The sequence below is a fragment of the Chrysoperla carnea genome, chromosome X (genome assembly GCF_905475395.1).
Source record: "Chrysoperla carnea chromosome X, inChrCarn1.1, whole genome shotgun sequence".
Lineage (NCBI taxonomy): Eukaryota > Metazoa > Arthropoda > Insecta > Neuroptera > Chrysopidae > Chrysoperla > Chrysoperla carnea.
This window is the reverse complement of record NC_058342.1, coordinates 32351768-32368201: the sequence shown is the minus strand read 5'-3', so window position 1 is coordinate 32368201 and position 16434 is coordinate 32351768. Positions and strand designations below refer to the sequence as shown.

At 33.2% G+C, this 16434-nt stretch overlaps 2 protein-coding genes across 2 annotated transcripts; both read right to left on the bottom strand.

The window, feature by feature from the left end:
• Positions 1-296: 296 nt before the first annotated feature.
• Positions 297-8496, bottom strand: LOC123302715 (nodal modulator 3). The gene is made up of 11 exons (XM_044885771.1): positions 8328-8496; positions 8028-8256; positions 7634-7788; positions 7407-7569; positions 5979-6378; positions 5310-5571; positions 4924-5114; positions 4678-4856; positions 2439-2967; positions 1754-1989; positions 297-1678 (listed from the first exon to the last, which is right to left on the bottom strand). Exons 1-11 carry the CDS (start codon positions 8456-8458, stop codon positions 563-565), a joined length of 3591 nt encoding a protein of 1196 aa, XP_044741706.1. The 5' UTR covers positions 8459-8496; the 3' UTR covers positions 297-562.
• A 1530-nt stretch (positions 8497-10026) lies between these two features.
• On the bottom strand, positions 10027-14229 carry LOC123303062 (piwi-like protein Ago3). The gene is made up of 3 exons (XM_044886160.1): positions 14176-14229; positions 10939-13584; positions 10027-10113 (listed from the first exon to the last, which is right to left on the bottom strand). Exons 1-3 carry the CDS (start codon positions 14227-14229, stop codon positions 10027-10029), a joined length of 2787 nt encoding a protein of 928 aa, XP_044742095.1.
• Positions 14230-16434: the final 2205 nt, after the last annotated feature.

Genomic DNA, 16434 nt, shown 5'->3' with positions numbered 1-16434 from the left:
ATCATTTTTTTTTAACCATACAGGTTTTCCGAACACTCTGTATACAGTAAAATGTATTCTTAGGCATTTTTCACACAAAAGTAAATATTCCAAAAGTTTTTTCATAATTATTTTATTTTCTTTTTTTTAACAATGAAAATTGACAACAAAAAATTTATTATTTATAAAATTTATAGAAAAATTGATTTTTCAATCATTTTCATTTAACAGAGAAAATACACAGAACAGAAAAAAACACAAAAACAATTATCTTTTTAATTAAAGGAATGATTTTTAAATAGTTTACGGATAATACGTACAAAATTTTCATTTTATCGGGAAATTTATTGCAGTATTTAAAATTCTAAGAGGAATTTTCCCGTCAAATAGAAAATCAAATAAAACTATTACATATAAATACATATCTGAATCTGCGAAAAATTTATACTCGAATTTAAAATTGAAACGAAATAAATAAACAGGATTTCTCTCGAAATTGCACTTCGATGATGAAATACAAAACTTTCAAGGTTTCGAAATGCATCAAAAGCTTTGTATTCCCATAATACTATTTTCGAGAAAATTACGTCGATAATAAAACACGTTTTTTCGGTTTATGTTTAACTGCATTAATATTTTGTACAATTTGTTCGATGTCAGCATAATCGTTCTCATTTCCACCACTATTTTTCGAATTATTCGATTGTTTTTGACTGATTGGATTCAAAGTACCGCCATTATTTAAATTTTGTATATAAACTGAAGCATATTGTTGGACTTTTGAACCGAATTCGAATAATTTATTTGGAACAAATACCACAAAGATCAACAAAAATAACAAAGGTAGACCCAAAATTGAAATGGGACTAATTTCATATTCGGGCGATTTAACATTCGGGTAAAAATCAAGTTGAACGTGCTTAAATGAAGTGTTCGCGTAGAAATAAATAGTGCTTGTGTCGTACGAATGCGAAGCTTGGGATAAACTGGACTCTAATTGGACGTAGTATTGTTTACTATCGTAGGGGACACTGTTTAGAACAACCAAAAGACCCGGTTTTGGTATTGGAGTTTTACGCTGTGATAATATTTGTGGATCAATTCGTACGGATTGAATAGGTTGTGATAATTGATCTCCGTATCCTAGTTTTACTCGTAACGACTTATAATCGTCCAATTTCGGGGTGTAGACATGAACAGTAACGTCTACATAAGCGGGAGGTTGTAAACAAATTAATTGGATATTGTGTAAATCGTTTTGGATGTTATCGAAGGTTATCGGCGACGACATCTCTGATTGATGTTTGAGCTGTAAGTGATACGAGCATCCAGGTAATAAACCTCGAATACGGAACGCCCCTGTGATGTCCGTTGTAGCTTCCTCAATATGTCCTTCACATTTCGAAGCGGTTGAAATCGAACGAGCTTCAACTAAAACACCTGGTTCTCCGGTACCACCGAGAGAACGAACTGTTCCATATGCACTGAATGCAACACGTTTGCCGTTAACCCGTAATCGGAAACTTTCGCCTTCTTTGACTGTGATCATTTTAGATGTGGGTTCAAATCGGTATTCTTTCATCATTGGACGCATGAAATATTCACCAGGATTCAATGATGTAAACTGTACGGTTCCATCGTTTACGGTTTGAAGATTTTTACGATAATTATCGCCACCGGAGACAGATACTAGAACACCCTGTAAAAAATTTTGATTGAATTTTGAATTAATATAATATATATATATATACAGTGTGATGCAGAAATTACTTACCGAAAGAGTTTCTTTGCTGTCTTGATCAACAGCTTCAATAATTATATCAGCCATTTTATGGGCTTTGAAGTTTCCATTTGCATCCGGTCCTTCGAAATAGTAATTTTCCTTGGTAGCTTTGATTAAATATTCTAAGTCATTGTCCAACGGTCCAAATCGATACTGTCCATCAGCTTTTGTTTCGGATGTCGCAATTTGAGTATGACCTTTTAATTGGGCCACACTTATTTGAACACCTGAAAAATTTGAAACAATTTTTAGAAAATAATTTTTATCCAAATCCGATTTCGAGTTATGGAGTGAATCGGTTCGATTTTTGCTTAATCTAAGAAAATATTCTTCCAATCGTTAAATGAACCCGATTTTTGTATTCTTCGGGTCAAAATTACCTTATTTATTGAGTTTTATCGAAATCAGGAGTGAAAATTTTTTTTCGTTTTTTTGCAAATTTTTTAAGGGGTATCCCCTTTGGAAAAAATCGAAAAATCACAAAAATATTTTATGTTTTAGAATTTAATAAAAGTCATACTTTAAGGCCAAAAAAAAAGAAAAATCCAGTTTATTTAACGATTAGACGAATGGATTCCGAGTTATGGGTTATGAGTTTCCGTATTTTTTGGACTCACAGATACTTTTAAATCTAACGAAAGAAGTACGGAGGAAAATTTTCCATATCATATTTTACCTGAAAGAGGTGGTACAATTTTTCCAGCAAGGATTTTCCCCTTCAACGCCAGAATTTCTCCAGCCAATTTTACACAATCAAAGCTACCAACCAATCGTAACACTTGCGGTTTAAACAACATGATATCAGATTTTGGTTCAATAATAAGTGTTTCATGTTCAGCCACTTGTAAGCTAAATTCGTGGATCACTTTATTATCACTGATTGGAGTGATATTCGCTTGATCCAATGCGTACAAGAATTCCTCGTCCTCGGACTTCACATTCAACGTAATCTTCGCGTTTTTATCGTTTACGGTGACGAGAATATTATGCGCATGTGTGATTGCCGTGAATACGATTGGTGTTTGGATATTCGATCGTGAACTGGTGCTCCATTCAACGAATTTTGGATCGTAGCCGTGACAACTGACACCAGTGAAACGATATCGTCCGGATTTCTTGAGACAATGAGTGTTCGTTCCTGGAGGATTGTTGATTACACCTTTTTGTATGACGGAATTATTTTCGCTTAATAATTCATAATGAATCTGAAAAAAAAAACCAAAATAAATAAAAATTGTCGCAGCTAGGTCCTTATTTGAGACAAAAATTGTCATTTGACAAAGGGTTTTATTAGAGGCAAATGAAAATACACGTTTTTTTCGAGATCAGTGTCAACGCCGAAAGTCCAAAGCTTATCTTTCGGATGGTTTCTCATCTTTTTCAAAGTTTTAAAAGGTGCCAACTGCTCAAACTTTCTTTGTCAGAACTTTCACTATGTCAGAACTCGGTCCTTGTTGGAGACAAAATTGTATTCTGGCAAAGGGTTTTACTAGAGGCAAATGAAATTACACGTTTCTTTTGAGATCAGTGGCAATGCCGAACGTCCAAAGCTTCTTTTCAGATAACTCGGAATCCATTCGTTTAATTGTTAAATAAACTGGATTTTTAATTTTTTTGTTCAAATTTACCTTAGAATTACCTTATATAATGAGTTTTATCGAAATCGGGAGTGAAAATTTTTTTTCGTTTTTTTTGCAATTTTTTTAAGGGGTACCCCTTTGTAAAAAATCGAAAAATCACAAAAATATTAAATGTTTTGGAATTCAATAAAATTCATATTTTAAGGTCAATTTGATCCAAAAAAAGGAAAAATCCAGTTTATTTAACGATTAGACGAATGGATTCCGAGTTATGGGCTGAAATCGGTCCGATTATAGCTTTATCTCAGAAACTATTGTGCCAATCGTTAAATAAAGTGGATTTTTCATTTTTTTGGGTCAAATTGACCTTAAAATATGAATTTTATTGAATTCCAAAACATTTAATTTTTTTTGTGATTTTTCGATTTTTTACAAAGGGGTACCCCTTAAAAAAATTGCAAAAAAACGAAAAAAAATTTGCACTCTCGATTTCGATAAAACTCAATATATAAGGTATTTTTGACCCGGAGAATACAAAAATCGGGTTTATTTAACGATTGGAAGAACAGTTTCTGAGATAGTGCTTTAATCGAAGCGATTTCAGCCCATAACTCGGAATCCAATCGTCTAATCGTTAAATAAACTGGATTTTTCATTTTTTTGGGTCAAATTGACCTTATAATATGAATTTTATTGAATTCCAAAACATTTAATATTTTTATGATTTTTCGATTTTTTACAAAGGGGTACCCCTTAAAAAAATTGCAAAAAAGCGAAAAAAAATTTGCACTCTCGATTTCGATAAAACTCAATATATAAGGTAATTTTGACCCGGTGAATACAAAAATCGGGTTTATTTAACGATTGGAAGAACAGTTTTTGAGATAAAACTATAATCGAACCGATTTCACTCCCGTTTTTCAAGGTTTAAAAAGGCACAGAATGTTCAATTTTTCTTTGTCGGAAATTCTATTATGCCGTAACTGGTTCCTTATAGCAGACAAGAATTTTCATCTGGCAAAAGGTTTTATTAGAGTCAAATAAACCCATGAACATTCCCAAAGCTTTTCTTTCGGATCGTTCTCATGTTTTTCAAGATTTAAAAAGAGTTTGAAAAGGCGCAGAATGCTCAAAACTTCTTTGTTGGAACTTCTATCCTGCCAAAACTGGGTCCAAATTGGAGAAAAGATTGCCATCTGGCAAAGGGTTTTATTAGAGGCAAACGAAAGTACACGCTTCTTTCGAAATCAGTGGCAACGCTGAACGTTAAAAGCTTCTCCTTCCGGGTCGTTTCTCATGAAGAATGGGTCCGTAATTGTAGCATTTTTTACTTACTTGAGTTTGATAATCAGTTCGGAACAGAGTACGATAGCCAGTTTGTTTAAATGATGGAATTGAGGCTTCTTCTGAATTGATCACGATATAATGTTTCTGATTTTCCCAACAAAGTCCAACTCCTACAATAGATACTTCATATCGTCCCGGAGGAATATCGGAATATTTGTATTTTCCATCTAAAAACAAGAAATATATTTTTAGAAGAAATAAATTCTGAAAATTGGATTCTGCCAGGATACTTACTAGAAATGACAGTTTTGTAAATCTGTGATGGACTACCCGTTGACATGGATTTCAAGTCAATTTGTAAGGATTCACATTCGGCACTCGTGAAACATTCAACTGTTCCAGTAACTGTAGCACGTAATTGCGAGAAAACAATTTCTTGTGGAGTTTTGTCCACAATTTCGACGGTGTGAGCCAATGGATAAAATCTATGTAAAAAAAGAAAATAAGCCTTAAAAAATGTGAAGAGCAGAACACAGTCATCAAAGTCATATTTTGCCCACATTACATGCTTTTTAAGAATTATTTTTGAACATATCTTCTGTAAAATTCATCCACAAATCCCGGGGCGTCTTTTTGGGGACCCACCGCTTTCATTGTTTTGATATTATTTTAATACTTACTGAACATTTGGTGGATCATGAACACTTGGCAGTACTGTAGCTGAATATTTTCCCGGAGGTAAATAAATACAATAATTTCCACCCGATTTTGGATTTGATTTGACAGTAAAACGATCTTTGTTCGATTCTAATTCGTACACAACTTCATATTCGTTGTCGCTCAATACTTGACCGCAACTTTTATATGCGTTCGGTTTTAAATCGGGTAACGTATGTTTACGAGGCATTATATCCACTTTGATTTCGGGGAATTTAATATCCGCTGCAAACCAAAAGAAAAAACAATTTTTAAAATATGTTGTACATTTATTGGGAGCTTCTGGACCTTCATAGTTATTTCATAATTAAGGGGTTATATCCAGTGTCCAGCTCAAAAAACAACGTTTTTTTATTAGTTTTTCTTGGGAAGGCCATTTATTTTCCATAAATATAAAAAACGTATAGAACATTTCTTTAATTTTAAGATCCCATTTTCTGCAGGTCCTCCAAAATAGGTGTCCCTGGTTTGGATTATACAAAATGAAAAAAACTCAAGAAATTTATTTATTCGATAAATTAATACAGGTATTAGGTTAGGTTAGGTTAGAGTGGCTGTCCTGGGGTGGGACACACTTAGACCATAGGACACTCTAAGAAGAGGTTCGTTCGTATAATAAAAAACATACTTACGAGCTTGGGCAGTTAATCGATAGGTACCAGATCGAATATTATTCAAAGTATATTGTCCATTAACACCAGTAATAGTTTTCTGTTCATTATTAACAATAACGGTTGCACCTTGATTCTCCTTTGGTAGAATCACACGACCACTTACAGTTAAACCAGTCACCGTAAACTTGGTATCGATTTCAACACTATTATCATTTACAGTGAATTCAATAAATGCCGGTTGTATCTCAAATTTAACATTTGTCTCTTGATAAAATGGCACGATTTTATAATTGCCGGGTGGTAATGAAACAAATTTAAATGTACCGCTTGCATCCGATTTAATACTGCATATTGGTTTGCCTAAATTTGTTTGGAAATTTGGTATTGGATGAACGTTACATTCGGCTACCACGTAATTCTGAAACAAACAAAAACTCGTCAAAAGCAAAGTTCCAACACTTAAGACTACCCCCATCCTCAACTTCCTCATTATATATTTCTTATTAAAAGATGTTTTTCATTTTTTATGTTATTTTGGGAAACTGACACTTTCAAAAAGTACAACCTTGTTCAGACGTGAATCCAGGATTTCATCCAGTAGGGTAGGGTATTTTATCATCTTCCTCTATTTTCAGATTTTTGACATTTTAACCATTTATTTTGAGGTTAAGTTATATAAAATGACATTATAATAATCGTTACGAGGGGGAAGGGTTTGAAAACGAACCCCACATCTCCGTAAATCTTAATTTAGAGAGACTGACAGACTGTACAGATATTCACAACCATAAATTATATACAGATACAGATATTCACAGCCATTACATTATATTTCGGAAAAAAAAGAGGAAAGTGGGACTGGGAAGTTGACACTTCCCAAAATGCATATCCTTAACCCTAGGCCAAACCTACATACCGATTTTCAACCCCTTTGCTCAATTTAAAGAGCTTGTACGGATGTTCAAAGCCATGAAAATCGTGAAAAACATAATATTTCGGAATAAAAAAAGAGGGAAGTGGGGCCTGGGAAGTTGAAATCCCCAAAATGTATATCCTTGGCCCTAGCCTAATCTACATACCGATGTTTAGCACCTTAGCTCAATTTGAGAAGGCTTTACTGAAATTTAAAACCACAAAAACGTCGAAAAAAGCATCTTTTCCTTTGGAAATTACCCCCAATTTGCTGAAAACAGTCCTCGCTTTTATAACATCGAAATGTCTAGTAAACAACCCTACATACAAAATTTCATTTAAGCTGTGATGCCCTAAAGTAGCGTGGAAAGAAAACCTTTTCCCTTTGACCTTTATTTTCGTTTAAAATAAGCCTAAAAATAATAGTCATATTTTCCCTCTTATAGAACGGGTTTGCATCACACCTTCAGCAGTGCATTATAATCTAAGACCCAGAGTGTAAGTTTATTTTTTGGGGGGGAAATATAAACTCACCAGTTTATCATTAATTAAAACAATATTAACGCCATCTATTGGTTCACCATTTCCAACAATATGTCCGGTAACATCGTAACCAGCCACTATAAAACTGTCACGTGGTAACTCCGTATTTCCAATTTTTACATCTACTGTTACGGAATTTTTCAAAAACTTCCATCTATAACAAGAACAAAAAAATTAATAAATGAACCTTCAGGAAGAAAAGTTGTTAAAATATTTACTTAGGATGAGATGCAACAATTGTGTAACGTCCTGGTACCACAGGAGTAAAATAAAAGTTACCCCCTTCCGTAGTGACGGTTTCACGTTGTTTCCCATTTTCGTTGTAGGATATTTTTACACCAGCGGGTCCCGTTTCACTGTTCGCACTGTATACCTAAAAAAATCAATTATAAGTCGAGGTATCGAGGTAATAAAACCGAAAAATGGCCAAGAGATGGGAATTAAGATGTACAACTTCGATTTTAAGTCATGGACCAAGTTTAATCATCGATTATGAAACTCGTTAAATTACAGGACAACCTTACAAGATACATTTCAAACAAGAAGTTCATAGATTAGGCTACAAAAGTTCAAAAAAACATGCAAATGAATAGAAATTGAAAGAAAACTTACCCTTCCCGTGATACCAAATCCTTTAAAATAGAAATTGATATCCTTTCCTAAACTACAAGGATCAGTTTCACCGTCAACGTTTAACTCAAATTGAGTTTTATCAAAACTCCAGCCGGTCGGTGGTTCAACTTTTAATATATAACTACCCTTATCATACAAGGGTATAAAATAATATCCATTATTTGGTGCACATTCTGTAGTATCTTTTAAACTACCCTTTTTGGTGTATCTACGGGAAAAAACGAGAAATTTTATCAAATCTAACCTAACTTTCGAAAAAATGTAGACGTTTTCACTTACAATTTAATAAGTATACGTGAAAAATCTAATTGTCCATCGCTCTTAATGAATCCTCCACAACCTAAGATATCATTGGATTGTGTATTTGTTATGAAATAAATACTTATTGTTAATAAATAAATTAAAAACATCTTTGTACAAATTTGAACTAATTTATTTTGGATTATTGCTGTACCATCATTCTCGATAATAAACGAACGTTTACGAAAGATATCGAACTAAACGAATGTTGCCAACTCGATAAAATTAAAATTATCTATGTTTCAAATTCAAATATTTACTTATTATATCGTGTTCAAAATTCACTAGACAAAGTCCAAAATGAATAGGAGATTTACCTCCGTTTATCAAAAGTAGCTGACCATTACACACGGTATACATAATGTACAACTGATACAAGTCACAGTATTTTACTATGACTTGTGGAGTGGAGCACAAGACACAGTATTTTACTATGACTTGTGGAGTGGAGCACAAGTCACAGTATTTTACAATTACTTGTGGAGAGGAGCACAAGTCACAGTACTTTACTATGACTTGTGCAGTGGAGCACAAGTCACAGTAGTTTACTTCCTAGTAGATATATACCATACCGTGTGTTAGAGCTTACCGTGTGTGGTATAGAACCATTCACGGCTTGAAAATCTCTGTATAAACGCATACCGTGTGTTATAGCTTACCGTGTGCGGTTAAAAACCTCGCACGGCAAAAAATCTCTGTAGAAACGCTTTCCCATCTGTATTGTGTATACCGTGACGAGAGTATACCGCACACGGTATGTTACATTTCTGTAGAATACGCTTTCCCATCTGTATAATGTATACCGTGGACGAGAGTATACCGCACACGGTATGTTACATTTCTGTAGAATACGCTCTTATCTCAAAGATAAAGCGAAATATCGAAAATTTTTATTTTAGACGTACTCAGGGCAGTTGATCATGATAGCTGTCCCCTGGGTCTGAACTTATCATTGACTCCCACATCATAAATTTGTGGATACGGAACCCTAATTTTTTTTTAGCTTTTTAAATATGTAATAATTTTTAAAATCGTTTCAACAGTTTTTGAGTTAATCCATTACAAACAAAAAATCAAATGTTTACTCTTTATAAAATTAGTGTAGATTTCATTGGCTAAATCAATTTTTGAGGCCAAAAATTACTGATTTGCCATCCCTAAACTTAACATTCCTACTTTGACCCCCTTAGGCCAAAAGTTGAGTATGATGCCCAAGCAATCGAACTCATAATATAATCGGTGTGGCTATCCGCACAATACGGTCTAGACCGTGGACGGTCTAGACCGTAGACGGTATTGTGCGGATAGCCACACCGATTATATTATGAGTTGGATTTTTATAGAACTTGACGAAATAGGATGAAAATCTCTGTTAAGTTTTCCAGATTTGTTAATAATTATCAAATTTTCATTTTCTGGCTTCGTTGTTTCGAAATCCAAATAAAATTTAGTAAATACAAGTTTTTTTGATAGTTTTCAACTCCTCAGGGCGGCGAAAAAAATAATTAACAAATAATTTAATGAAAAATAAAATAACAATCTTTATTATCCATAATTTGAAAACATGAATTAATTATTTATTATTTAAAACAACGTTTCTTTCTTATTGAATTAATTATTTATTATTTAAAACAACGTTTCTTTCTTATTTATTCAAAAAAATTATTTTAAATTTTCCTTAAATATAATATAGACGATTAGCCAACTTTTCATCGGGAATCTTGTGAATGTAAGTGCCAACCAGAGACGCTAATCTATGGGCATACTGTAAACAAAGAAATTTAAATGTTACAAGTGAAAACAAACAATTGACTGAGTTAATTGTTGAAATACCATGCATAGTCAGTGTTGATTTCTTTATCACATAACACATACAAAAATGTGACAAATACATAACTGATAATCAAGTATAGTACATATTATAAAACTTCCGCCTAATTGGCGCCCTCACGGGTAAACAGTGATGTTTACGAAAAAATGTTTCATACAAAAGTTGTTTAATTTTTGATAAGAAACATTTTTTAAATTTAAACTTTTGTTCTATCTCTAACGGTTTACAAAATGGGTCCTACGGACCCAAGACCCAATTGACCTATGGTGCTCATTTACGAACTTGACCTCACTTTTTACGTCCTCTGTACGCTGTAAAAATTTCAGCTCGATATCTTTTTTCGTTTTTAAATTATCGTGTCCACAGACGGACGGACGAATGAACACCTATGACAAAATTTTTTTCCTAGCATCATTATTTTTAAGCGTTACAAACTTGGGACTAAACTTAATATACTATGTATATTTCATATATACATGGTATAAAAATTACATATCGATTTTATTGAGTTTGTTCCAGGGCTACCACAAACAAACTTTATTTTAATTTGAAAACTCTGAATCTTATATATTATCACTCAAGTTTTTTTCTGGCCTATTCCTTACTCCCCTATTCCTTTATCAAATTCCATGATTCACCCCTTATTTTCAAGCTTATTATGTCTAGGTTTGACGAAAAATATACTCACGGTCTTAAAATGTACCGCTTAGGAACAAACTCGCTAAAACGAATAATAACAAGCTTAAAAAGATTACTTACTTGGCATGGAGCAGGTACACTTATAGTTCCAGACCAATTATAGTACATGTGACACATTTTAAAGGCTAACTGTTGTATATGCGCCACACTCATCCCACTCTGATCTTCGATAACCACATAATGTGTGACGGATACAGTCCCTTGTCGTGTACATTGTGGAATCAGGAAAAAATCATACCAATCTCGTCGTGTAATTGTATGATCAATAATTGAACCTGGTGGGGGATTTTTTTCATTATCTTGTAAAAATAATCGTGTATTAATCCGCTTTTGAACAACAATAAAAGTTAATTTTGGCATCTGATCCGGTCGACAAATATTACTGTTCCAGATAATTTTCAACGCTTCCATTAATTGTGGTATTTCATACTGTTTAGAAAATTTTAGTTGACCATCGCTGATTCCATCTCGAAAAATGAAAATTTGTGTTGGCCAGTTGCCGTTAACGTTAAAAAAGTTTTTTAACGCGTTTGTAAATAATGCTTTTAACGCGCTACATAATTCTTCGGTTTTGGTTTGGAAAGCAACCTGACTAAACCATCTGGTAATTTGTTGATTCATAGATGCCACAAATCCAACCACACTTTTCCTTGATCTCGATCGATTGTCATGATAAACATCGATACCACAAATCATCCAATTGTGTTTTGGAAAATTTATAGACCATAATTGACCACCAAGTTTACAATTCATTTTTAACGCGATATTTCGTACGACAGGTCGAAGCTGTTTTAGATTAGATTTAATTGTTCGCGATTGAATCACTTGCGACGGAATTGGTTTATCCACACAACATATTTTTTTAATCGCGGAATAACGATCATCCCTTATTCGGGGGCATAAAAGTACGATAATTTGTACATCGGGTTGAATAATTTCATTTAGCATTTGTACATAAGTTTCGGTAGCATCATTTTGTAAGCATATCAATTGTGGAGGGCATATTCGCATACCCATTGGATCACAAACTTGCAGAAGCATATCTGTAAAGCTTTCAGCCTTGATTCTGTCCCCTGGTGTGAAGATTACGTACCATTTTTGGATATCTATAGCAGAAATTAATCGATTTTCACGGATACTTCTACACCAATCAGCATTCCATGAGCCCTGTACACATTTGCTTCCACCAAACAGAATGTTTTCGGCTGGAAGAATTCTCATTTCTAAGTTAATTGTTTTGGATTCAAGACTTAGCCCCCATAAATTAAGTAATTTTTGTGCTTCGGAATTATTCCGAACACTATTTAGAAATTTTTGAATCGCCATTTTTCGTACATCCGGTGTTATTTGCATAACGGCGTTTAGATCTCTCATTAACACAAAATCTTTTTTCATTTGTTCCGTTAAACCTGTCATGTGACTTAATTCTGGGATTAGACAAAGCAAGGTATCGTTTGGCCGTTTGTGGACTAGTAATGGTTGCTTTACGTCTTGGATTTCAATCCCGTGATAATTTTTAAAATATTCAATGTAAGAAATTTCCGAACCATCGCGAGTTTGAAATTTTCCCGATGGGTTTTGATCCCATAAAATATCATCAACGCAATATATTTTGTTATTATATCTAGTAATTATATCTTGGCCAATTAAAGCCTTTTCCGCTTCTTGTTTAAATGAGCGGCCGGTACGATGTGCTACGGAAATACATTCCACTAGATACGATCGAACTGTATCCGTACGAAGTACTCGATGACTACAATCGATACATAACATAATTCCATCTTCGTACTCATCAACAGCGGTTACATATCCTGGCCATATTTCCAGTTTATGCTGGTTTAAACGATGAAATTCGGCCGGATTAAACATTTTTCGTCCGAATTGAACATATTGTAAGAGTTTAAAAATACGTCGAAATAAAATATTATATAAAGGCGTACATTCGGCTAAACTTAGCTTGCGCCTCAGAGTCATGTTAATTGTTATTGGAACTCCGTTTACGGGATGTTTTCCGGAAAAATTTGTTATGTTTAATCGAATTGGTAAATAAAAGACATTACCGTCGGAAATTTTTAATGGACTTATGAAAAATTTCTCTAAAATTTGTAATTTTAAATTGCGATTGTCAACGCTTGGATTGAAACGTACGTCGTATTCATACACTCCTTTTTCTGGGTCCACATTCAGTCGAATATAATTGGCAGTGGATGTAACTATTTTATCCGATTCTGTTGGCGTTGCTCTTTTAATAACTGGGGTCGTTTCTTTCGTAGAGACTACCACATTGGCAGTGGATGCAACTGTTATATCCGATTTAATTGATGTTTCTCTTTTAATAACCGTTTCTGAATTTTTGGTATCCGTTTCTGGATTGGTGAAAGTGGTTGATTTATCATCAATTTTTGGAGATCCAAGCTTTTTTAAAAGCTTTGTTGTAGATTCACTTAACGTGTTTGAAGTGGTTGCGAATGATTGCGTTTCTGGATTTGTGGCTTCCGTTTCTGTTTTTGGATTTGTGGTAGGTGTTAATTTATCACAAAGTTTTGGAGATCCAAGCTTTTTTAAATGTTCTGTTGTAGATTCACTTAAGGTGTTTGAAGTCGTAGAACTATTAAGTGCATCTCTTAATTGCGCAAGAGATTTGAATCCACTACCTCGTCCACGACCTATTCTATACAAGGAGGGCGTTGCATTGGGATCATCTTCCTAGATATATAAAAAAGAAGGCAAATTTTATATTATAGTAAATCTAATTAAATCACTCAATTTCCCATCCTTTAAATTTTATTCGGAAAACGATACGAAATAGGGCAAAAACTTAAATTACAGTAAAACCTCAATTATGTAAATTTTATAAGGAAACGTGACAATGTTTGAGTTATAGTTTTTAAATTTCAAAGAGTTCATTATTCGAAAAACAAAATATATCATTTGTTTTAAATCATGCGTGAGCAAACTGTTCATAATGCAAGTGCTGAATTGTTAAGCATGGTACGCATATCAGAATTTAAAAGTAACCGTACTTTCTACAACTTGTTTCCAACCTACGCAAAATATAATTGCTAGGACATTGAGAAATATTAATAAAAAAGGTAATCCGAAAAAAAAAATTTGATGTTTCAGACCCTTGTCCCCTCTTAATTAAAAGGCGGTTTCTCGGAATCGATATTTGAGCTACTGAGAATTTACTGTAAAAAATTTTATACGATTTTTATTTCAAAAATTTTAAACGAGGTTTTAAACAAAAAAGTTGTTAGTTTAATACAACTTAAAGACATTTTTTTCAATAAAACTTACTTTTTTATCAATTAATTTGGGAAGCCCCGCACTTGAACACTTTTTTTCAGACATTTTTTATTAACAAAAGTAGGTATTTTATGAAATTTGATTTGATTTAATAATAATCAGCTTAAAATTTAAATAAAAAAACCATTTACGTTGTTAATTTTACTAAGATTAATCGCACCGCTTTCTTTTTCACATCACAGAACAAAGATTGCAACTCAAACTTTATAAGATCTTTCTGATTTTGAAAAAAAAAATCACGTTCAAACTTGCAAACAGAAGGAACTGGAATTTCGCTTCGTAGAATTTTTTAAAATTTAGTACCACTGCAATTTGTGTATGTTTACAACTTGATTTGATAGATGGCTCTGAAAAATGACTGTACTCTCTGAGAGAGGGACTGCTTAGTCATTAAAAACAAATATAGATGTCAGCATTAAACTTATATTTAGTGATGAGCAGAGAAGCAAGCATAAAGAAAGAAATATATATATTATAATGTTGGTAAGAGAAAACTGATTGAATCAAAAATATTGATTGTTTAAACTAAAAGTTAAGTTTCAGTTCGAACACTAGATGTCAGGTGATTTTCGTTTCGAGTTCGAATTTTGAGTAATTTTTATTTCGCAATGGGTACATATGAAAACTATCTTGTTTATTGATTTATATTTATACGAACGCCTTCATCCATTTATATCACCGGCTATGATATAAATGAACCAAGTTGGGCTTGGTTCAAATCTTATTCAAGGAACGCAAATTCAGATGGCAGCTCTGTAAGAAACAAATGGATAAAAGTTTGTATAGGCAAGCATCGTTCCTTGTATGAAAATATTATGAAATCTTACTAAATAAAAATGGAAAAACTTGGAAAAACAAAAATGTAAACTATTTGAGAGAAAATCGAAATTTCGAATTATTTGATCGCTCTCTTTGAAACGATGATATGGCTTCTTACATTTCGTTCGAATGCCCAGAAAATAGCCAGAAGAAACTTTGAACTATTCATACATATTAAAATTGGTAATCGAAAAAAATAGACCAAAAACTTTATAGATCCGGAGTATTGTTGTAATTACGAGTTGATTGGGTTGAGTTTTTCGTCTATAAAGGAGTTGGTTGGATTTGAAGTTTTTAGTCCTTGCGTTCAAAAATGGGACACGATTAAAATCCATTAAAATTATTAAAATATGCAGTGTCCACTACTCGATGAATATAGCTTAAGAGCGTATTATTTGGTAAGTTTTAAATCGAATGTGCCTTATTTACTGTTGTCCAAAGCCCAAAAGTTCAGGAATTATGGACACTATTGAATTTAAACAATTAAATAAATTTTTGAGCAAAATTTTTCTTCGTATACTAATACAGGGATTATTTTCGACCATGTTAAGAATAGCTTCTTCGCCGGAAAATTCTTGCTATATGGGACGTTCTGCATTAAGCTTTAAGAAAATTACCTTTTTTTGCCAAATTACGATACACATTTAAGAACACTTGTTTATTAGGAATTCTTCGATCAGGAAACCGTCACTGATAATCTCAACAGGCACCTTCGACTTAAACAGTGGTGTAGTAAGCTTAACTTGCGTCCGGGGCGCAATACTATTTTAGCCCCCTCCCCTATTCGAAAATTATATAATATTATATGAAAAATATACTCGCAAATTAATTAATAAATAAATTAAAATCAATAAAGTCATAGGCTCAAGGTAGTCTTTAAATTTTAGACAAAAAATGTAGTTGAGAAAACAAGACTAGATTTTGAAATGTATATGATCATCTAAAATTAGTTCAAAAGATATCTATTATTTATCTCTAGCCAATTCTTCGGGTATTTCGCAGCGTCTTCTTACACTTTGTGAGTAGAGCCCGGGACAAGATGCACTCCCTTGCCACCCGTCGCTACACCACTAGCAACCCCCTCCCCCTGAAATGCTTAGAATTGATTTAGACTTAGTCCAACTACATGTTAAAGTAAAATCAAGCTTTTTATCTAAAATTGCCCAGGCGCTTGTACATTCTTAAGATACGCTGTTCTCGTTATGTAGATATATGCTAATAATTTCAGCTCAAAAAATAGTGAATGAACTTTCGAATCAAGTGTTGTATACCACGTGGATTCGAAACGCACGAGTTAGCATATCATTATTATTTTAGAATGAATGTTGAACAACAAATTTGTCAGTATTATATTACATCCAACCAATACACAAACTCAACACACTGTTTCAAAGTCCGTCCGTCTTTCTGTTCTATCAATAAGTTTGTCTG